This window comes from Quercus robur, chromosome 2, assembly GCF_932294415.1.
Source record: "Quercus robur chromosome 2, dhQueRobu3.1, whole genome shotgun sequence".
Lineage (NCBI taxonomy): Eukaryota > Viridiplantae > Streptophyta > Magnoliopsida > Fagales > Fagaceae > Quercus > Quercus robur.
In genome coordinates this window covers 81,047,067-81,071,693 of record NC_065535.1, presented here as the reverse complement: position 1 = coordinate 81,071,693, position 24,627 = coordinate 81,047,067, and the positions used below count along the sequence as shown (strand labels likewise).

The following is a 24,627-nucleotide window of genomic DNA, read 5'->3' as shown; positions in this document are numbered from 1 at the left end:
GTTTGGTTCGCTATGATGTGTTCTTAGTATAATGCACATTACGATGATGTGGTATTAAGGTTTTTGATTTATTTTATTTTTTTTAATATTATCATAATCTAAAATTACAAAATATATCACATCACATTTCTAAACAATGTAATGTTATATTTTTGTATTGAAATTACATTAATGTAAGATTACAATAATATAAATTATATTACGTTGTATTATGATATCACTGCAAACCAAACGTCTTCTTAGTTTAATATCGACCCTAATTGCATCTCACTGCTACAATATTGGAGCCCAATGCCCATCATTAGTGGTAATGGAAATAGGCACCCAACGGGACTTAGTTTTTCTGCTTAAAACGTTTTGGGCCAGAGTATGGAGGTCAATAGGTTGGGCTATATAATATGGACCACGCCCTTTTGACCTGTTTTTTTTATTATGAGTTTTTGACCTTTTTAAGACTCATTTGATGATAGTTACACGACTCATGCCATCTTTTCCCCGATCATAGGGCCCTATGCTTTTTTTTTTTTTTTCTTCTTCTTCTTTTCTTTTCTTTGATAATTCAATAATTGAGGTGGAGGGATTTGCATCTTGAATATCGCTGTTGAAAGTTCCAATTAAGTTATAAGGTTCTTGGCTTTCTCCTGTGCACTTGACGGGTGGGGTGTTCTTAGTATTTACTTCAAGTTGTGTTTCTCGCTCTCATTTCCCTCTTTTTGTTGGCTGTTTCGTTCTTGGCTTTTCAGGCTTGTTTGATAGGATTAGAATGCCTAACCATTCTTCGTTGTGGTGCGTGTGATGTGAATGTGATACTCGCTAGTTGAATACCTACACATGATGAAGCTAACACTTCCCAATAGTTAATGGCATTGTTCAAGCCTAAGTCATGGTTAAGCCAACATTCAATGCAATATACGGATAGGGGGAGGGCAATAGCTGAATTTATTTGCAGGGATGCCTTGAGAAATGGTATTCCATTTTCCAAAGAATTCAAGTTAAATTTCTCAAGCTTGCCAATCCCAAGGGAATTCCCATAACTTATATCTAATGCACCACCAGTAATTGTCACTATTGCAGTGTAGGGTAAGAAAATTCTATCTAGGGGACTAAATTTCGAGAGGGCCCTTCTGATATAACTGAAGCTTTGATACCACATAATGGAGCCTTACCACTTCGATTTCTGAAGCCGATCATGTTTGGGAAGCAACCATTTGATATCAGGTACGTGGAACTAAGCAACCAGTTGAGGATTTGTCCATTTCCAGCACTAAACTAAAACTAGGATTGTCATACAGAGATTTGGAACACCAAATTCTTAGTGCCCTTGAAAACATTTTACGCTCAATCCAGATGTTGGCCTAGACTATCCTGTTGAAAAAGAGAGGCAATTCTGCACTCCCATAACACAAAACTCCTAACCCTCTATAGTTTTGACATCAAAACTTAGCTTCTGGCAAATGATATTCCTAACCCTACTACGCACATTATCAATATATATATTTATGGTGGATTCTTCCATGAATTTGAATAGAATCCTATTACCCATCCAAAGCAGAAGAATTCATATTTCTCCATTCTACTTTCATGTAAATTGCTAGAAGCATGCAACATTCTCTCTTTCCAATTTTAATTATTTGTAACCACTCTTAAACGTCTCAATGGGTAGAAATATGAAAAGGGGCATAATATTGATTTAAGTAGAAAAAAAATTTAAAGAAAATTTGCATTTATAAATTTCACACAAAATCCCCTCTCATCTATAAATAACAAATTGGGCAGTAAACCAACTCAATATACAGAAGGTATCAGGTCCTCTTTACACGGGAAATCAAATAGATTAACCCCTTCCACTTTTCACTTAGAAAATTGCAAACACTGCCTCTGATTATCTACCCTGAGAAAGATTAGTAGGCCAAAAAACAAAAAAGATTAAACTGTACAGTGTGCTATACAATGAGTAAATTGTGAGGTTCAATATGCTTCATGATCATGGCTGTCTGTCTTCAGATTTTTGTACTATGATGGGTGATCCTGATTCCCATTTGAGTCGTATGGTGTTGAAGCAGGAGGTCTTGATGGAGCGGAATGTGGTGAGGGAGCTGGAAGGGCATAAGTGAGCCTGGATGATGAGTTCTCAATTAGACCAGCCACCCCTGCAGCAGCAGATTGGGCATTTGAAGGCAGGAAAAGATCATGTTTCTGATCTTTATAAGCACTCCAAACCTGCAAAATTGGCAGCATGACCATCAAATGAATGACAAGCTAATTATTAAATTTGCAAACTAACCACTCTTCCAATCAGTCATTCCTAAAGCTTCTGTAGAGATTAAATTATATATAATGCAAAATACTGCTATGGGTTTTGATATGAGTTAAACAAACAAGTTCTCAGTTATTAACTACTATTTTATTAATTCACTCTTTTTTTTTTTTTTGTAATGATTAGAGCTTGTAATTTTTAGGAATACTGTGTGTACATATCCTGTGTGCATAAGGTATCTCCTCTTTCTCAATAAATTTATATTACTTATTTTTCCAAAAAAAGCTTCTTCTAGTAACCCAGCATTGGCGGGCAAGTACAACAACAGAAAAGGACAATTATTTGTCCTACAAGGACGACCTTGAGGCCTGAGGTAGTCAGGTTTGTCTAAACACTCTTTTAAGGTTTATACAGTTGAAATAAAATGCAATAGAATCTCATCACAAAATATGTTTGTTTTCTGTTAATAAGCAAGACGAAGTGTAAGATATCAGGGTATCAGAGAACAGTTCAGGAGGCACAATTCAAGAACTTTCTCCAGAAAATCAAGTTTATGGGTTGCACAATATAGTTAAAAGATACTAACCCGCAAACAAATTACACCACAAACATAAAGATTTGGAAAATGAAAACGTGTGTAAAGGCTTACATCAGATGCATCCAATATGTCACGCACTTTGGTACAATGGGCCCCTTCCGTGGCGAATGCATGCAAAACCTGTATGAACACATTCAAACCAGATAGTTTTAAGCCACCAAAATAAATGGCACAAATTTAGCTTTGCAGGTGTAAACCATGCATCTTGAGCCAATTTTGCCCCCAGAGAGAAGAAAAAGAAGGGAAAAACAGAACAACAAAAAGGATTTTCACGAGTCAGAAAGCATTTGAATAAATTCAAAAAAGTCTGAAAAACTCTCTCTTCTGGTTATGTGAACAGTCCTCACGAAAAGATGTGAGAGATCCTTCAGGATACCCAAAGCTCTCTCTAATTCAGAGCAAATTAACAAAAATGGCTCACATGTTTCGTCTTTGCAAGCACATGATAAGATGGAAAATGCATAAAACATGTTAACAATTCCTAACTAGTACCAAATAAGCAAATGTAGTTTAAAAAAACAAAGAATGTTCCAAAGATAATATAAGTTAATAATCTTTCTTAGGATGTTTCAGAAGAACAGGAAAATAAAATCAAATCCAAAGGTGTGTGACTTGTGAATAGCCAGCAATACTGTCTCACCAACTACTTGGTATGCAACTCAACTATTTTTTTATAGTGAGGATTGGTCAAAGCACGCTTATGCACAAAGTGCCATGGCCCCAGTGTCTCTGCCGTTAAAGCGAGGCAGATTCAAAGAAGCCTTTCTGGAGCTTTTTTATATTAAAGTCAATGCATGGTATGCTGTTATACACTTAAGCCTACTCCCTCCCTTTACAAATTCTAGAAGACCCCAGTTGGAAACCAGAATCACTCTACCCACAGTCCTTTACCAGGTATGTCTTTCTCTCGCTCTCTACTATTTTACTGTGACATCCTGAAACCCACCAACACCCAAACCCCACTTATCTCTTCTGGGGTTTCATCCTGTAAGTTGTCCTGATACTCCCACCCCCTAATTCTTCTTCTTATTCTATTAGGTTTTCTTTACTTCTTGATTTTTCTTCCTGAAACAGTAACCCACAAGCACAGTGCACAACCCATGCCTCTTAATTTTTATCCCCCACTTCCCCTCTTGGATTTTCTGCTTGGTACCAAAACTGCTATATCCTGGAACTCCTAGTTCATTCATGAAAAAAAAAAAAAGTGATATTTTTTATTTGTGGTAATTGTTTATTTACTTTACCAGTTGATGTAGAACATGGCATTTAGACTTATATTAATTAATTCATATAGACCTATACTTATTAAGTAAATAAATTAATGGTTGCACATATTTTTTAAGCACAAGAGAATTATATAAAATTTTATATTTCAATTTATATAATTATTTGATCACTTGATTGTCGTATTTCCCATTAATAATTATTTACAATTTTTTTTTTAATGTGTCCTTCACTTAAATCAAGTGCACACTTGTGCTTTCCACCTTAGCTCTGGGGGGCCTTTGCCCTTTTAAGTGTGCCCCACACTTTTACCAATGCTGGTAAGTATACAACCAAATTTTAAATGCATGTAACAGAAAAGTTTATCAAGTCTTAGGTATATCTAAAAGGCAAGGATCAATTACAGCCTTAAATGGATAAGAGGAACTAGAATGGGCAATGACACTAGAACAGAAGCAATGACATCATAATAACCTCTCTTTTTTTCTTGTCAACTAACAACATTATATTGGAATACTAGGTAGAGAGTTGAGCAACACAAAACCTCACTCTAATTTAGGAGAGGTAACATAGGCTATGAAGGCCAGTGGTATAGTAAAAATTTAAGCATGGTTTTACACTACGTAGAGAGTTGTGCAAAACTTCATAGAATTGACAAAGCCCAATTAAAAACAAAACTCAAAAAATATCTACAATGATAAAAATTCTAACCTCAACTGCAAGCACTCTGCCAATAGATGCTTCAGATTCATTCCACTTCATCTGAGAGCAAAGTCCATTCCTTCCTCCAGCCCTCCAATCAAGAAGGCCAAGAAGCACTTCGACAAGACCAACCCTGCATTATTCACACTTAGTTCCAATATCAGAAAGCACAGAGAGTGTGAATTTGATATAGGAAACACATCACAAACTCTTTCTATGTCCGTTCACACACAGGGAACCAACCAAAAATATTTGATATCCACATGCAGACTGATTAAGCATCTGGGGCACCCATAAATGTACATATTACCACAAGAGATTGAAAATCCTTTGAGAAGGTTTGCCTCAAAAAGGCTAAATTAATGTATGATGAATATTACAGCCAGAAAGATAAGTACAATTGCAGTAAGAATGTCCACTGTAGTAGGAAAAATTAGTCAAAGGGCAATGACATTATCCTTAAGTTGGCACAGGTAAAGCCTGACCCGGTTACATTGGCATCACATTTATTTATATAACATTTGTACATGATATAATTTAGTTTTAGGTGAATTGCAGTCTCACAACCAATAATTATATCATACCAAACAGTTGGTCACCTACTCAGCTATCGAGAAATAAATTAGCTTGTAAGCCATATTAGTAAATAGTATAGTAAATTAGGGAAATTTTACTATCTCTTATTCATTCCTTGTTTCCTGATAATATTTTTGATAAAAGGGAAACTATGATCAGTGTCAGCCAATGTATTCTCATTCAACCATATCAACAACATATGCAATTTATGTATTTATTTATTTATTATTAGATTAAAATAAATGAGTTCACAAATGGACTCTAGAATCATTAAAATTTTGAGTAGTTATATCAAGTTTAATAGTAAGATAAAATTTCGAAAAATGCATAATGCCTTTTAGTAGAATGAACAGAATTCATGAGCACTCTCTATATGATTATAAATATAATTGATATGCTACCCATACACATGTAACTCTAGCATGTGAGCGCATGTTTTAGCATATCTTACAACAAATAACAATCTGCAAGGTACAGACCACACCACAATTGAAAACTGAAGCAAACCTATGGAGTAATTAATGGAAACAGATGATGGAATTTACTCACTTAAGACCTTGTGCAACGAGAGCATCCCTAGCTCGGTTTCCGGCAACGACAACACGTTTTAGTGTCTCAAGAGCTAGTATGCTTCCGCCTTGCCATCCTATGGCTTTCATTAGAAGAGGAACAACCTGGGAACAACAAGATAAACAGGAGTAAACCAGGGATAAAGATTAAGGAACAAATGCAGAGTACAATACATCACCAACAATATCGTGTTTCAAACCAATCTGATAGAGGACCCTTTCACCACAATCCAGAAACTAATCAACTAGTGAACAAAAATCAGAATCAACAAGGTAGTCATACTATCTATAAAATGAAAAACAGATCATTTACTATCTAATAAAACTTTAAAATTTCCTAAAATTTGAAATTTCCCAGTGCAATTAAACCTAAACAAAATTCTATCTAAAAAAAGAAAAAGAAAAGAGATGGAAGAAAAAAGTCCAATACTGTACAATTGACAAGATCAGGATGAGGATTTGCAGTTTAAAATAATTTATTCTTAGAAAACAACATTCCAAATGCCTTTTTGCAGACTTGTTTAGATGTCCATCCCTTTAAACCAAAGCAGCTATGGTTGTCACAAAACCAAGTTAATAGGATCCACAAGACAACCATTTTAACGGTAGAAAAACAGATAGATCGACAAGTACCTGGGGAGTTCCAACACTTGTTGCTGCCATGGCCTCAGCACAAGTAGTACTAGCTGCAAGTTGATGTAGTACACGTAAACAACTAAGACGAACACGTTCTTGTGGAGTTTGTGAGGGCTGTGCTGACCCATCATCAGATTCATATTTTTTATCTGCATAGTTGCCATTATTCACCTCCTCCGATGCCATTGTTTCTCTTCTTGCCTCGTAAGCCACAGCAGCTACAAGTTTGGGCACATATCCAAGATATCCAACATGATCTGCAAGGGCAGGGTGCACCCGCAACAATGAAACCAAAGCAGCCGAAAGAAGCAAAGGAAGCTCAGGGTCAAAAGGTTGTGTGTCATAATGTGTGGCAGCAATGGATGACAAATACTGATCTAGCAGTCCTTCCAAGAATCTTTTTGGATTTCTTAGGGGAAATTTGGGATCTTTTAAGAACAGCCTGACATAGATTCCACCAACCTGCATGAACATGAACTTTTAGTTCATTCAAAAGTATGAAAACTATATGGCTAATCATAGCAAATATAAGGTGATACCTGTGGCTCATCTCTCATTTCCTGCTGCCCAGATGCCTGCTCAGGTACATCCCAATCAACAACACGACCTTTTATCTGTTCGCGGTAAAGGTCTGATGCCATAGTTGCAATTTGTGCAGACAAAGAAGCTGCCATCGCTGGTGTCCATACAAGTTCAGGTGTCTCTGTAGTCATTTCAAGGGCAGCTACAACAGCCTCACCTGGACCATCCCTAATAGCTGATACTAGACCATCTGGAAGGAATCTTGCCAATGTTATTGCAACTCTAGGCCCATGCATTGGCTGCCCAACAAGTTTCCCCAACAAAGAGGCTGCCGCTGCTCTTTGCTGTAAGGGAATCTCTTCTGCACATCATAGTTGTTCTTATTAATAATTTATAATCTTAATAGATTTAAGAGGTGCAAAAAAGGACAAAGGAAAATTCATTACCCTGTGAGGGCAAAAGAAGTTCAAGAATATACACCACTCCACCGTGCTTGGCAGCAGCCCAAGCAAGTTCTGGTGTGCTTGCCAAGGAATAAAGAACATGAAGAGCCCCTTCCCGACAGTTTGGTGCAGAGTGAAGCATTTGTAGTAAAAGAAGAAGACTAGATCCATCTGCAACCATAGCCTCCAAGCAGGGAGCGTATGCAGTCAAGAGTGATAGTACGCTAAGGCAAAGTTGAGGAATGTTGCTTTCTGATGCAACGGGCACGGAAAAGCATTCAAAAAGAGGCAACAGCTTGTCTTTAGTAGAAAATATTGACGCCAAACCAGGATTGTTTGTCAGTAAGTTCTGCAAGTATAAGAATGGATCAGACACCACCTGAATAACAACTCAATATAGCAAACCACCCAAGCAAGGGGTGTGACCCTGAGGTTAGCCTTAGTATGGGTAGGTCCTGAGTTCAAACCCTCGGGTGAAAATGTGATGTTGATTCAGATCAGGGACTATTGCTTCCCATTGCCTGAAACCACTGGATCCCTGAGTGGGGTTGAGGTTAGGCTATGGCTCATCCCACTTGAAGGGCACCTGTGGATTACCCACTTGGATCCCACACCTTGTCGGCCAGTCTAGGCCCCTCAAGCACTGTAGGAAGCGACTATTGGCCACACCTAGGTAAGGTTGTGTTGGCTGGTTCCCCCTCCCCCCTCCCCAGTTTTATTTAGCCACCCAAAAATAAAAAAATAAAAAAAATAATAATAATAATGAGATATGCACCTTAAGTGAGATCAATCCAGATTGAAGGTTCTTAAACACATCAAATTTTTCCTTGTTTGCCACTTGTCCATCAGATACTTCCAAAGAATCATCAGAAATTTTCTGTTCATCAAGCGATGCAGCAGCCACTTCACTTTGGTTCTCAGATGTTTCATGCTGTTCATTAACTGATACATGAGCCGTCTCATTTGGATGCTTAGATGCTTCAGGGGATGAGCCACTGTCATTAACTTCATCTTGAGAACCAAAACTTGTAGCACACCTGTTATGCACTTGATGTGATATAAACTCAATCAGAGCAACACAAAATGCTTCTGGTTCACTGATCTCAAAGTCTGGCTGATCATTGTAGACCCTCAAGTAAACATTGCCAACAAAAAGTTCTTTAGATAGCGCTTCATACACAAAGACCTGTGAATCTTTTAGGTCATATGAACCATCAGGACCCTGGCTTTCTCGTTGCTGATCCACATATTTCAGTAGTTCTGCTCTGGTCAAAGAGTTCCAGATAATCTAAAACCACAAGCAGTTAGTGTTGTGAACAATATAATCAAAACAAATTAAGAATCACACTAGCAACAAAATGCCTAAGGAAGATAATAATTAATGATAAAAAAAGCCATTGATTAAATAACTCCACATGCAAATAGAGCATACAAGCCTTTGGATCCCTTGATTTTCTATGAGCCTTCTGAACCCTCCATTTTCTATTCCACAAATATTGAACTGCAACTTTTTGCAAGATTGTCTCATTGAAACCCACAATTAGTTACACAGTCTAAAGAGGACAGGCTTGAAGGCTCAAGAAAATAGTCAGGCCCCAAAAAAGGAATACAAGACCATAAGGATATGCCTTTGACATTGCAACCTCTATGCAAGAGGTTTGCTGGTTCATCATCACCATTTTATTTTATTTTATTTTTATTTATCAAAACCTGTCATCTGAGCTCTTACTCTGGTTTCTCTATATTAAACTACTTACCAGGCGAAGGCATTTATTTGAACTTTAATTATTTTATTCATGACGTCACAAAAAAATTACAAGTTTAGTATTTGTCTAAAACGCAGATGAATGTTTAGCCTGTCATTCATCAGCATCAAAAGCCCACGCTTAATCATTTGTTCTAATAAACAGGTGAAACAGAAAAATTCAAAGAATTTACCTCTGGAGTCTCCAAGTTTGCATTTAATCTAGACAGTAGGTCTTTTGGCAGTTGATTTTTTAACATACTGGAAAGTTTAGGAGTTAGCAAAGCTCTGAGGGCATAAGCTGCCCCCTCATTGTAAGGCGTTGAATTATCATCAGCACATAAACCACTAAGCCTTGATAGGGCTTGAGAAGCTCGCACAGCATGCAAATTTTTTGCAATCTGCACGCTTGCACCAACCCCATGTGACTCAGTCGCATCAGATTCCTCTGCAGTTGAATCATACTGAAGCAGAAGTGGCAAAAGGTACCTAATTCGACCAAATTATAAGTATTATGACAATTATATTTAAGTTTCAACAAGAAAAACTCATATACTTAATGACCCCAAAAAAAAATAGAAAATAAAATAATTTTTTAACAATATAAACCATTGATTATACCCACAGCCAAAAAGGGATAGAATGAACAGGATTCTAATAAATTACAGTAAAAGATTAAACTAATAGGAAATTTTGAAACTGCTTAACCATTATTCTCACACTCCTATGTGTGACCCAAACTCACTCTTAATATATGGGGACCAACATTTGAAATTTATAGCTTTTTAAATGAGAGGTAGAGTGGGGATAAGGTTCAAACTTAGGACCACCTACTTTGATACAATGATAAATTACCACTAGTCCCAAAAGCTTAAGCTAATAGAACATGATGTATTTAATGACTTGACCATTATTTCATCAATGCCAAAAACTATGTAAACTGTTTTTTTTTTTTTGTTTGCAAGTATATCTAATTTTTTTTCCTTTCCCCATTAAGTAAGAAGACACCTTATCTAGATATGCCATAAAATTTAGTAGCAAAGCAATAAAGCAGCCAACTCAAGGGTGGAAATTTTTTGATAAGAGAGTTTTGGCCCCAAGGGGAGAGGGAGGGGAAGATTCTAATTAGTGACTTCGCTTCATGAAGGCATGGTCCCAAGCTGATTGTGCTACCCCTTTGGATTAACAAAAAGGGTGGGATTAAGCAATGTGGCAGATAGATATATTGAAAAATATGGTTATATGTAATATTATTAGTTGTAAGGGTAAATCGGTCGTGGTATCCTTATTTTTTTATTAGTAAAATAATTTATTAATGAAAAAGGTTACGACCAGCTCACGATGATAAGCACTCTATAACTTAAAAGAAATACAAAATTATGCCCAAAAAGAGTGATTCTTTGAAATCTAGAAAAGAGGTACTATTTGTGAAACCCCACATACGAGACCAATCAAACAAAGATAGAAGTAGCAAGTCTTTGAGTTGGTACTTTGAATTGACTTTATCCTCAAAGACCTGATTATTGCGCTCCTTCCACAATAGCTACATCAGACATAACTGTGTAAACTTCCAAATTGCCAAATAGTGCTTCCCAAACCAATTTCTCCACCTAGATAAAAGATCAACTACCCTCCCTGGTAGCACCCAATGGATCCCAAACAATCTAGCAACCAAACTCATTTCATAAAAGCAACCTCACAATGGATCAACAAGTGATCTACTGTCTCCCCACTAAACCAGCACATAGAACACCACCCAACAAAGGTAAGACCCTGCTTAATATTATTATCACATGTAAGGATCTTCCCCCAGGTAGCTGTCCAAACAAAGAACAAGACCTTAGAACACCAAATGCTTTTCTAGGGGAAAGAGTTTGTTGATGCACCACAAATAGCCTCATAATAAGAGCAGACAGAAAAGACGCCATTCCCTTGTAATTTCCATACCATAGTTTCATTATTCTCAAAACTATATATATATATATTAGAGCTAATGATATTCATTCATTAACCCTAAGAGATATTTTTGGTCAATGGATTTACATGGTAGTATCAATTCATATTGGCTGCAACCCAGTGTTCCACGAGCAAACTTAACATATAGAGGTAAATTGTTATCTTGTCTGATAAAGAGTGTAGAGTGGTGTGATTGCTACCCCATATATCTCTACAAGGGCCCATGTTGCTGAGATGTTCACAAAAGCATTGTGCAAGGCTCAACTAGATTTGTTATGTAACAAGTTTGGGACTATAAATATATAATTATACACCAACTTGAGGGGGAGTTTTACGAGTAATATTGTATTAGTTGAAAGGGTAAATTGGTCAAGCTATCATTATTCTCAAAACTGTAAATAAAATGTATTTTAGGGCAAATGATATTATCAACCCTAAGAGTAATTTCTGGTCAATGGGTTTACAAACATAACGTAAGCTGACTTACCATAAAACCCCAGCATTTAGTAAGGCATTCTGCAATTCAGAGGACACAGAAACATGGGCAATTGTCTGGAGGGCAGAATCAACAGCTGCAGGTACAAGCTCAAGTTCAGTGCCGTGAACAATGTCCTCAACTAGTCCAGAAAATTCAAGCATCTCATCCCTGGCAGTCAGAAATTGACTCAAAACAGAAAAGGTTCGCATAATGTTTGTAACAATAATGGCCGATGGTTCACTTGCAGGAGTAGATGGCTGAACTACACACATGCAACGGGAAAGAAGAACTGCAAGAAGTTGTATCCCACCATCCCTCACAAGTTCTTCACCATTCAATGAAGATGATGCACACCTAAACATGAGAAAATCATGAGTAATCAAACATGTGCATGTTGAAGTTCAATTATTATACTGAAATCATTAAATTGAATATTGGGATTTACGTCAGCCAAATAAGCTCTGATGCAGCAACAAGGAGGGGTGCCCTATCAGAAGAAAGAAAATTGTTATCATCTTGGTCCACGGTAACTGCATTGAGTAACATGGGATAGCCAGCATATTTAAATGGCTCCAGTAGATATCCATATCGTCGGTATAATATACACTGCCCTTTCAATAGAAGTAACAACCTCCAAGGTTGAGGACCTTGCAACCCTTGCATGGTGGCCTACAAACAGTCATATTGAGTAAAGGGTTAGCAAACTTAAAACAGTGAGACGAAGTTGAATATTGATGATTCAAATCTTTCAACATTGAGAAGACTTCAAAACGATATTAAGTAGAACTCTTGATCTTTGTTGGAAGATAAATGTTGTCAAATTAAGGACTCAAGGTACCAGATACAGGTATGTGCAGATTTATGTTGTCAGACCCATATTATGAAATAACTGGCCTCTTATATAACTTCCATTATCTAAAAGTACCAATGGCCATGGGAATATCACTGAAGTTTTATAGATAATCATGGGCATTTTCATGATTTCAATCATTTTAAGATTGATATTACTACATCTAGACCAAGTGTACCTGCAAGCGCTCATAAGCTTTCTGTACAGCAAGAAACTTCTCACGTCCTTCAGGATTTTTGTCTGGATGGTATTTCATTGCAAGTTTCCTATATTGTCTCTTGAGTTTTTCTTCATCAATGTTCTCAATCTGCTTGGATATGCTAGATATCTCCTCAACCCCCTCAAAAGTACGCTTCTTATTGGCATCATCACTTGACACATCTTCCAGAGATATCTCTAAAATTTTGCAAGCTTCTTCTTCAGAAAGATCCATGGGCCTTCGTGTCAACTCTTCACGCCACATTGCCAGTAATGACTGAAGAAATTCAACATGTTCAACGATTGGCCAATCTCGAAACCGAATCTCATCACATAAATTCCTAAGGTAATAACGGTGACACCACATTTCGTCTCTTAGCTCTGGGTATGTCACTGGTGGCATAGGAGCATACTCATATAAAGAGTGGCAATGCTGTGACAACTTCTGAGGAAAATCTCCAAGATGCTGCAAAACCTGGTGAAAAGGAATGAAGCATAGATTCAGTTGTAGTTTAAAGATAAAATTTCCTTAAGCAAATGAAACACATAATGCATGCACCCCACTTGAAGGTTTGGAATACCTGGCGAATCAAATTTTCTGCTCGCATTTTGTGTGTCCATATAATCTCAGGAGTATCAGAATCAGAAACCATTGCAGCAGCAAAGGCAGCTGGACCACTACGCTCCAGGACATACAGCAAGGATTCAGGAAGAAGTCCACCCAATACACTACGTTTTGCCAGAGGCAATGATGAGGAAAGAGCAGCTTCTTCCCCACCATGAAAGGCTTGATGGACATGGGTCACTGAGAAAAGTTGCGCAATTGAAAGGAGATTAGATCCAGGGTATGCCAGGGCAAAATAAAATGTGCCTGTGCTGTATAGACGTATCATAGCCTTGGGATTTCTGGTAACAACAGCTTTCAGCAAAGCAGCAGCACCCTCTACAATACTTGGTTCCCCAGAAAGCATAGCCTAAATTAATTTGGCAAACAGAATCGAGGATAATGAGTGCTATACAACCATCCAGGTTTCATAAGTAATTAAGAGGCAAGCACCTCCAAAAACAAACACCTAATTATCCACACATGTTCAATTAATAACTACGAATCAAGATTTTATAATGTAGACACGGTTGAAAACTAGGAATCATAGGTTTCACAATAAAGACACACTTGACATAAACACATAAGTTTTCCAGGTCCAAAAAGAGCATCAGAATGCCACCTAGGACTCATTAAGTAAAAGCAATTAAAAAGAGATCATCACACACACACACACACCGACAATTATTCCAGGTCCAAAGGGACCATTATACTACAACCTAGGACTCATTTAGCATTTATTTTTATTTTTTAAAAAGAATCAAAATTCACCAGTGTAATATCTGAAGGCAAAGTGGATTAGAGAAGATTCATTTTACTCTAGGAGTAGTGACTCTCTTTCCCTCTCTCACATACGGACAATCATTCCAAGTCCAAGGAAACAATCAGGCTGCCACCCAGGACTCATTTAGCAATACAAACTGAATTTTATACCTGTGCAATATGTGGAAGACAGCGTGGACTGGACAAGATCCGTTTTACTCTAGGAGTTGGGGTAACTATCTCTCCAGCATCATCTAGATCTGAATGAGCAGATACCATGCTATGTAATATGGACAATGCTGCCTCTCCTACCTGAAAATGATATAAGACAAGGAAAAAGTTACAGACACAATTTCTAAGATGGTAAAAGAACCAGAAATACAATTGTATAGCTACCAATTGCAAATATTCTATATGAAAATCCGCAACATACGATACAGTCCAAACTTCAGCATATTTACAAGAAGTGGCTGCTGTCAAGAATTTAACCCAAATACTACAGTTGATAATTCAAGACTTTTACCATTGCACTCCGTTTGTTTCAACGTTAAAGTTTTATGGAAAATGAGTCATTCTTCAAAAAGTATTTTCTGGAAAACTATCTCGTTTACCTGTGTTTCATAGCGACCTTGAAAATCAGCTTGATAACATTTTTTGGTGAGATAAGAGTTGTTTTTTGAAAAATTTTCGTCGAAAACCACCTCTTAAAAATAAGTCATATTTTTAATAAGGTTTTCTACTAACTAAAGATAGTTTTTCTTTGACCTATTTTTTTTTATATATGCTACCAAACACCGAATAATATGGAAAACTATCTTCACAGAAAGCTCTCCAATGAAACAAACGGAGTGTAAATAATGGCCCCTTTCCCACACCGAAAAATATTTTGAGAGAGTACTGATTTCAAGAAATATAAACAAGTAAAATCAATGATATGCAATTTCTCCAGCACCCCCTTTATACAGTACTTCAATTATAAGTTAAGTATGACACTTCAGCACTGCAGGCTTGATTCCATTAAGGGCAAAATGCTCTAGACAAGAGCAGCACTGATTTACTTGCAGCAAATTCAAAAATTGATAACAAAACAAATAATCAAGTAGAGTTTACAGGTTCCAAAAGACTAAGGACAATCAATTGTACAAAGGATTGAAGAATACTTCAAAGTTGGACAGTAAGAAACAAATCAAATAACAACCAATAGATACAATGTAATTAGTATTAAGCTAAAATCAATTAAATGAGATAGAACTGCAAGTACAGTCAAACAACTTCTTGGGAAAGTTTCCTGAAACATCAAGGACACTAGCAACCAAAAAACAGATCAGCATTATGTCCATGTGTGATAGGATAATACCTGAGTAGGAGTGAGAACTGGAACCCTAATAGCTAGCGCCCAACGAAGCTCACGGATATCACGCAATCTCTTCCAGTCTAGCATCCCAGAAGCCCAGCACCTTGTCGTCCAATCAATGGCTTTCTTTGACCAGAACCTCCTAATAGCATCTTTCTCCACAGGTCCAACTTGTGCACCATCCTTCTCAAAAAACAACCACTCCTTAAGTGGCTCCATGAAAGCAGTAGCAGCAATCAAATTTGACTGCAACGGGATAGAAGTCCTTTCTGAAGCCTCATAAACCACTGTCAGAAGATCCACAGCTAAAACACACCCTCCAACCAAAACACAAGCCTCCACATTTGATAGAACCTTCATCAAAGCCTGCACATACATACAATAGAGTAACTGTTACCTCATCATACTACGCTAAAATCATGATGACAAACGCAAACTTCAATTCAGGCTTTGCCTAGATTTCAGGCCCTTTCCATGTACCAGGTTGGTTTCAGATAATCAAAATCAGAAAACACTGATTTCCAATGCAGAACATTCAGAGTTTCATCTCTGGCAACTAGCAAAATGGTAGAACAGGGTTAAAGACAGCAAAAATAGGCCTCAACAATGTTATAAGGACAATGAGAATGTCTCTAAGGGTTATCAGTTAACAATATAAAAATGAGTTCATTGTTGAATTCCTAGTAAATGGTGATCATTCCACTACAACACACATTAACATGAGAGACAGAAGAGCAATCAATCTGAAACATGATCAATAACTTCAATTTGCACAAGCAAATCCTAGTCAACAAAAGGTTGTAATGCAAATTATAAAGGAACAGAGTCAAGAATAATTTCAGCAGAAAGAAACAAAAGATAACGTATATCACTCACACCAGTATGCCCAACAGAGTAGCAAGTAGGCATCAAGTCAACTCACTCATGAAGAGAAAAAATGAAAATATAAAATCACAGAAAACAATCTGAAGATACCTTCAAAAGGAGAAGAAGACGGTGCCTCAAAGCTCTATCATCTGTTCTATCCAAGAGAACTGTGATGTGAGCAGTTCCCTCAAAAGGGCCTATCGTTTTATAATGCTGCTCATACACAATTGCCATTGCCCTTGCACAAAGCTCTCTAACTGAAGAACCTCCTCCTCCTCCAAAACCATCTAATCTTCCCAAATCACACCAATCATCAGATGCACCCATTTCATCAGGAACAGTACCATCTACTGTAAGCCCTATGTCAGCATCACATAAGAACCGATGATAGAGTGCTCTAAAGAAAGCAACTGGATCACGCAGTGGAAAATCCTGAGCCCTGCCACTGCTGCCACTCTCAAGCAGCAAACGCAGATAATATTGACCCACGCAAACTTCCTTGGACAAGCTAGGATAACTAACTGAGAACTCAGAGTAGTTCCAAGATATTTGTGGCACACTATCTTGCCCAGTCATAATCTCTACCGCGGTGCCTCCTGGAACAATATCTTCAGTGCGCTCCTTCTCAACATCTAGTTTATGAACCTCAGCCTGCAAAGCTTCTCGTAATTCTTGCCTGGTACGCTCATTCCAGATCAAATCTGCACGATTATGGTCGAGACTGAAAGCTCTCCAAAATTCAGGCCAATTGCAAAGTAGCCTTCCAGAGCCCACAGGTGTGTTCTCCACAACAACCTGAGCAGGAGCTGGAAGGCCTGTGTTTTGTAAACCAGCTATGCTGGCATCAGAATCAACCATATTTGAACCATTTGGTTCTGATGCCTCATGAAGACTCACTGATGGAGCATCAGCTGAACCAGCAAAAGCTGACTGATCGTTTTGTGGAACACTGGGAAAGGGAGTTTCACCGGTCGAGTTATCATCAGTGGGAGCAATGGAAGACTGATCGGTTGTAGTCTGTCCAAGATTTGAATCTAGAGCAGATTTTTGGTAGCCATCTGACCCTTTAAATGCACCAGCAACTGTCTGCCTCACCAAATCACCAACTTCAAAAGTATTGACAGAAGGTGAGGGCTGTTCTTGAGGTGCAAGTCCTCTTCCTATACGACCTTTCCTCTGTTGAAGTAAACGTCTCTTTCTTCCACTGGTTAGTGATCCTTCTTGATTGATATCTTCAGTAGCAATTCCATCAGAACGTGTATGCAAATAAGCAACAAGCCCAGGGGGCAGAACTCTGGACAATAAATCTAGAGCTGGTTGGTAGGAATCTGCCCAAAGAGCAACAAGTTGTCGACTAACCTCTCGCCTCTCACCAGCTGGAAGGAAAAATGCATGCAATAAATGCCTCAGCAACGCACCATCACGCAAAGCAGCATCACGCATGGACTCTGCAGCAATTGCATCTTCCTCTGCAATTGTACGCATAATCACAGCTACAGCTTCCCTAACACTTTCAGCAGGATGTCCAAACAGTGCAAACAAACGACGCTTCAATCCAGCTACTTGGCGTAATAGTTCAACAAAAACTGTTAATTGAGTAGTTTCGCTATGTGGTTCGCATATCATAGCTTCAAGAACTTCAACAACAGTCATTGACAATAAAGGTGATACAGACATAGGCTTCAGCCTGTTGACAAGAATAATAACATAACCGTGATGAGCAAACAGTACTGACTTAGTGTGCATAATTGTAGCATGCTGCTCTCCTTTAGAATCTGTTAATATGTTTGAATCCCCAGGACCACCACCAATAAGTACTGCAACAAGGCCTGCAGCTTCAGCAGCTACACCCTCTGAACCATTTCTGAGTAAACCCATTATTCTTCCAACAGCTGCAGGAAATGACATCACATGAGACGCTGCACTTCTTGATGCCAGCAATCTACGTAAACATCCAACAAAGCCAATTACTGTTGCAGCTGCTTTAGGTGAAGGGGGCGGTAAGGGAGGAGCCTCTGGAGGAAGATTTGGAGTAGCTGGAAGCATTGTAATTAAGGCCATCAAAGTCACTTCAGGTACTTCAATGTTAGGTGGAAGTCCACTATATGGTATACATGCATTGAACTCCCTTATTCTACGCCAAAGCTTAGCTCTTGATCCAGGAATAGAACCACCTTCAGCAACAGCATCTTTTGCAGTTGTTGCTAAGTGTTTCAAATGCATGGAAGCGCTTTCCATATCAGTGCCTGGGCTTTGTTGTCCAAATTGTATACGAACTCTTCCGCAAGGCGGATCAATGCGATGACCAGGCATAGTCAGCCTCGGTAATATGGGCACTGGGCACTGACCCTACACAATTTAGTTCAAGGGTCAACCACACCACATGAAATTTAGTAAGTTATCTATCACTAATAAAATTTTAGCTGCAATTATTCATAACGAAAAAAAAAAAAGAAAAAAAAAATCATCTAGTTGCAATTAATTAAAATCATGGTAAAAAATATAAGGATTTTTTTTATATAATTTAATAGTTACTATGGGGTGGGGGATTTGAACCCTGGTGTCTCCATTGGAAATACCATCCAAGAGAGCACATCTAAAATAAAATATAAGGATTTAAAGCTTCATATTACAAAATCTAAAATAAAATCATTTCACCATCCAAGAGAGAACACATCTACCTACTTCTGTTTGCAACACATCCCGAACTGCTGCAAGTAAGCTATCTCGAGACGTGCTTGCATAAACCTACAATTCATGCCATACACATCAGAAAATTACCCCTAAGTGAAACAATAATTAAGAGTGAAGCTAATAAATGCTCACATGGATCGGGCATCCATCATTAAATTCAATTGCAAACATCTGGGGCTCCTCGGCAAATCGAACTAGAGAGCTTACTGCAGATAAAGGACGAACGCTAACAGCCTGCACACATCTAGTGATGATTCTCAACATTTCATATTACTCCAATAAACACACACCAAACTATGTAAATATAATCCGAAAAGAGTGTTAAATACATGAACATTATTCCCATTTTTAAATGCATGTGATCATTCTTCTACTTGCATGTACTTTTCTCTTAATCAGAATTATAAGATTTGTATAAAAATCTGCAATGCTTTGCCATATGATGTGAGAACCTCATCAGGAAGGGCTACTCAATAGTGAGTTGATGTTATATGTGCTGTTGTAGTGGGACCACCTCTTGATTCATTGTAGTGTGGCCTTTGAGTTGTGGAGTTTGATATTTAGGATGTTTGGGGTTCAGTGTGTATTACCAAAGTAGGTTCTTGACTTATTATGTGGGTGGCTGAGTAGGGGACCTAATTCAGATATCTAGAACCTTACTCCTTTATGTTTTGTGGATTATATGGAGGGAAAAAAAATCGTTGTACTTTTGCAGATGTGGAGTGTACGTCAACTCAATTAAAAACATCCTTCATTAATTCTCTTTATTTTCATTAGTTCTCTTTATGAGAGGTCTTTTGTATCGGGTCTCACAAACAGTAAGTTCACTCTTTCATAGAGTCGATCCATACGTAGATATTTTCCAATTATAATTCTTTAGGCTATTTCATGTCTATTTTCATGACATAGTCTTGTTTCAATAAAATTACTTTTACCTATAAAAAAACCGATTTTTTTTCTTTTTTTATAAATAGGATATTAATTTTCTTCAAAATGATCATGACAATAATTAAGAATTTAGGGGAGGTATTGTGTAGGAGACGAAACTTCATCTAGTGGAGTGGAAGATTTTGTGTTCACCACTTCACATACAAGGCCTAGGTATCAATGAGTTATGTAGTACTTTTAACAATTCATTCTTGGGGAAATGGTTAAGGTTTAACTTAAGAGAACGATCATATGTGAAGACGTTTGGTGACAGTTATATAAGGGATGCATTTTCTATATGGACTACATCTCTGGGAAAACACTTAATAGTAGATGATTTTATTAAACGAATGATGACCATTATGGAATGGTGTTGTATGTGTAAATGAAGTGGTGAGAACATGGATCATTTGCCACATTCCCCAATTGCTGCGGAGTTCTATACTTTTGTCTTTTTGTTGTTTGGGGTTAGATGGGTGATGCCTAAATCACTGTATATGTTACTTCAATGTTGGACAAATTGACCTAATTCATTCAGATATGGAGCCTGCAACGTAGGGCTCTCATGTGTTATGTGGCTTGTGGCAATTATGGAAGGAAAGATATAGGATGACTTTTTTGAGTATTGGGATCCTCTCCATTTAAAATGGATTTATTTCATGGTTTGGATTAAATATTACAAATCTAAAGGTGTATCCAATGCCACATCAATTAAAATTTTAAATGATGTTTCACTCTGTACACTATCATATCCACAAAATAAAATCTTATTTGTGAACGAACTCTCTCCATTTAAAGTGAAATGAAGAGAATCCTGTTATGATTTTTGACGTGCGTGAGCTTTCAGTTGAGAGAATTAAGTGAATGTATGTTAGATCCTTAATTTCACTAGATGTCATTCAATAAGTTTAGACCCAAACCTTAAGGGGTTACACAATCAATTGGAGAGCCTCATGAAACAGAGGTCACTACGTCAAATCTCCCCTTTCCTCTACCCTTAGGGCCAAAACTTACAAATAAAAAGAAGGGGAGATAAGTGTAAACCCTCTAATCTTATAGATTTTATGTATTCATTGTATGCTTGATTTGTTTGGGGGGGACAGTTGTGTATATAGCCGTGATAAGTAGAGTATATAGCCTATATACTTAAGCTATTTCCTCTATCTTTTGTAATTTTTTCAGCTTCTTCAATATTTCAATTATTAAAATAAAAATAAAAGAATTTAGACAAAACAATGTTACAAATTCATTGATCAAAAAATAAAAATCTATAATAAGAACCACTTATTTATAAATGCATTGATTGAGCAATCATTGTGAAGAGGGTAAAGAACTAACAGCTCATTCCCTTAATTTTGAAAACATGACCAAAAGTCTATGACGTCAAGCCTAACACAAGGAGTAATTACTCCAACTCTAACATCTACCAAAAGCTCAAAATATAAAATTCAAAAAACTAAAATTTGGTCAGCTTACTTCATAGTTCTCTGGCCGCCTCTCAACAAGTGAAACCTTTGTAAGAATAAGTTGACGAGATACAGCATCACCATGCTCCCCAAGTCCTCCCTTTGGTCCAACTCCCAAACTCAATCCAGGAACATTAAGAGTTCCATGTGCACCAGACCGCAACCTTGTCACAGACCAACCGCCACAAGGGGTTTCTTCTGCTCCTACTGCCTCTTTTGCTGTATTTGACAAGTTTCCAAAAACTAAGAAGCATCAAAAGCTGAAACACAAAAGAAAATGACTATGGCTAAAAAGAGCAGGAACTAATGCACTACCCCTTCTCTTCAAATACTCTGCTGCATTGAGGGATTGAGAACTATCCACGGATAGTGACAAGCCAACCATTGATTTTGCAGTTTTAGTCTGCCAAAAAGGTACAACTATATAAGTCTTGATGCAAAATATTTCCCAGTGCATCAACTCAATCCAAAAGGGATAAACAAAGCATTCAAGTAAAGTGAGTTATTTGCATAGGGGGCACTTCAGAGGTAAAAGGAAACCTTGGGCAAAATGTCAGTAAATTACATACATATATATATATATATATAACTGTTTTAGACGCCAGCCATACCAAATTTGAGATGATAGAAGAAGTCGTGGTCCCTGAAGCAGCCTGGAAAGCTTTAGATTTTCTTCCATATAAAGGGCAAAGAACAAAACCTCCATATTCAACATTTTTCTTCCCGTACGCATCGGAGAGGAGAATAATGGCAGGGGAATTCATATCTCTAAAATCCAAGCACCAGCGAAGGTCTCCAGATTTTAAGTCGATAAGTTCAACACCAACATATGTAACTTTCAGTTTCTGTATAAGTCACCAGTTGTAAATACAAAAGGTTTAGTAGTTTAAAAGTACAATTTAAGAATAGTGAGGTACATTGTATATATAGTCATACCAATTTCAATAAGCTTGGTTATTGTAACTAGTGCCCCTATGATTTAACAACCAATCATAAAAGTTTAAAAAAAATATATTAGAAGAAATCCAAGACCTCTGTGCTACATACATTCACTTTAGCAAAAGCCCAGATGTATCAAATTGGCTGCCAAGTTTAACCTATTTGTATCAATGGCCTTCAACCATGAATGTTGCAGATATTTTATTGGGTCACAGCTAAATTGGAAGAAAAATAGTAATCAAGCTCTTGTCAAGCAAACAATATCCTTTTAGTAATTGTCTTTCCAACTTAAACTTACTCGCCGGATAGTAGAGTTAATAAACAAGTTTATTACTTAAAAAATAAATAAATAAAAGTAATCATGCATATGGATTACTCCGCAATATGTAGTTGAACATATCTTTGTCTTTCATATAGTCTTAACCATTCCAAAATTAGTACAAAATACTTGGTGAAGTTACTTTCATGTCTTTTTTTTTTTTTTCCTTTTCGATTAGTTACTTTCATGTCTATTAGCACCGAAGTTTCTATCCTAACTAACAAGCTCTACTCACAATTGGTTACAAAATTTTTCATTTCTACGCTTATATCAAATTTGCTGTCTACTAAAGCAGCAAGACACACTTTTTTGTGCCTTCACACAGTCTCAACAACTCTTAACATTTGATTCACACTACAAATGCCTCGTATAACCGAACCTTCACGATACCATAAAATCAAAAATAAACCTAAAACCACACTAAAATCCGAACAAACTTGAATTTTACAATCAACTTTAAACAGTTAACACAGTAAATAACCACATTGCACAATGCACGCACAATTAAAAGGGAGAGAAGTAAAGCAGCAACTTACAAAAGGGGCCCACTCCGAGGTCCGGCGCCGGAGATGTAGAACCGGAAACTCGGCCACTGCACTCAGCCTATTCCACCGAATTCTATGCAATTCGGTCAAAATACTAGCCCTATACCTTGACGAGAACTTCATCCCCTTGAATTTACCACGCCCGTCGGTCCTCACACTCAAATTAAACTCGTTCGAATTGTCATCACGGCCGATAATCGGCGCGGCGGCCTCGAAATCGGAAGCGACTTCGTAGGAGTTCGTGACAGAGAGAGTGTTGGGGTCCAAGGTGATTATAGAGACGCTGGAAATGCACAGTATACGCTTGTAACGGCCGCGCCAGGAGTGTTTGATGACGAGGTAGCGCGCTAAGTACTCGGGCTCTTCGACGAGGGTAGGGGCAGAATGGGAACTGTGGACGGAGGAGTCCATGGTGGTGGCTTTTCGCCGAGGCGGCGGCGGCGGTGGTGGTTGGGGGTGATTGGGTGCGGGGCGGCTCAGGGAATCGAGGTAGGCAAGGGAGTGGTGATGTGGAGCATGTTGAGAACGGAGAAAGAACCAGAGTCCCGCACCGGATGCCGACCCCGCCGGGCTTCGGTGAGGCCCAGACTGATTCGCCCCCAGTTCTGATCTTTATTTACGAATTTATCCAATCTTCGATTCGCAGAATCACAACCTAATTAGACCTAAAGTTCTTCATCTAAATTATAAGAGGAAAAGGAAAAGTGTGCTTTTGAAAAATGCTTTTTGAATCTGTGATTTTGATTTGGGAACTGATAAAAATAGATAAGATCGCGAAATGTGTTCGAATTGAATCGGAGATAGAGAGAGAGAGAGAGAGAGAGAGAGAGAGAGATCGAATTGAGAATTGGCAATTTAGAGACTAGAGAGAGAGAGAGAGAGAGTGAGAGAGAGAGAACAGCTAGGAGGCTTCGCTGTGAGGTACCATACTGTCAAATGCTCAAAGCAATTTTCGGTTGGGCCAAAACAATTCTGTGAGGATATCATCACCTGCGGGTGACTTATAACTGATGACGTGGCTACTTATGGGTTAAGCAAGATCTGAACCATCTAAACTCTATAGCGTCGCTAGAATGGATCGACTTTAAAGAGGAAAATGGAACGGGTCATACTGGGCCCATGGACCAGGCACTGCAAACCGAATCCAGTCCGATCGCTTTCGCGCGTGATACCAAAGCAGACTTACAAGATATGGAATATTGGAATGGAATGGAATTGAACTGAGAATTGATTCATATTTTTAATTGCGTATCTCTAATCTTCCCAAACCCAGCCCATAATTAATTCTTGTTAGAAATTTTCATTACCATGGATGAGTAATTATTTTTATTCTTGGAATACAATATCTGAGCGAAATTAAATTATAGTAGAATTTCTATTTCAAATCTTAAAAAATA

The 24,627-nt window shown here is 37.8% G+C and overlaps 1 protein-coding gene across 2 annotated transcripts; it reads right to left on the bottom strand.

The window, feature by feature from the left end:
* Window positions 1-1,731: 1,731 nt before the first annotated feature.
* Window positions 1,732-24,162, bottom strand: LOC126715282 (dnaJ homolog subfamily C GRV2). 2 transcript variants are annotated; one of them, XM_050415818.1, is made up of 22 exons: window positions 23,222-24,162; window positions 22,039-22,272; window positions 21,743-21,830; window positions 21,438-21,646; window positions 19,167-19,268; window positions 19,026-19,088; window positions 16,449-18,689; window positions 15,477-15,839; window positions 14,291-14,431; window positions 13,335-13,727; window positions 12,734-13,228; window positions 12,151-12,374; window positions 11,715-12,059; window positions 9,466-9,760; window positions 8,303-8,815; window positions 7,531-7,876; window positions 7,102-7,445; window positions 6,560-7,024; window positions 5,907-6,031; window positions 4,791-4,914; window positions 2,907-2,975; window positions 1,732-2,220 (listed from the first exon to the last, which is right to left on the bottom strand). In XM_050415818.1, the coding sequence occupies exons 1-22, from the start codon at window positions 23,639-23,641 to the stop codon at window positions 2,014-2,016; spliced, it is 7,806 nt and encodes a 2,601-aa protein (XP_050271775.1). In that variant the 5' UTR covers window positions 23,642-24,162; the 3' UTR covers window positions 1,732-2,013. The 2 variants fall into 2 exon arrangements, with proteins under 2 accessions (XP_050271775.1, XP_050271777.1); XM_050415820.1 differs by lacking the exons at window positions 19,167-19,268; window positions 21,438-21,646; window positions 21,743-21,830; window positions 22,039-22,272; window positions 23,222-24,162 and having other exon boundaries at window positions 19,022-19,075.
* Window positions 24,163-24,627: the final 465 nt, after the last annotated feature.

Excerpts from the sequence above, each read along its gene's own strand:
- LOC126715282 (XM_050415818.1), bottom strand. The coding sequence starts at position 23,641 with ATGGACTCCTCCGTCCACAGTTCCCATTCTGCCCCTACCCTCGTCGAA. Across the intron at positions 21,647-21,742 it reads AGAGTATTTGAAGAGAAGGG|CAAAAGAGGCAGTAGGAGCA; the intron begins GTAGTGCATTAG and ends TGTCAAATACAG. Across the intron at positions 18,690-19,025 it reads GGGATGTGTTGCAAACAGAA|GGTCAGTGCCCAGTGCCCAT; the intron begins GTAGGTAGATGT and ends TAAATTGTGTAG.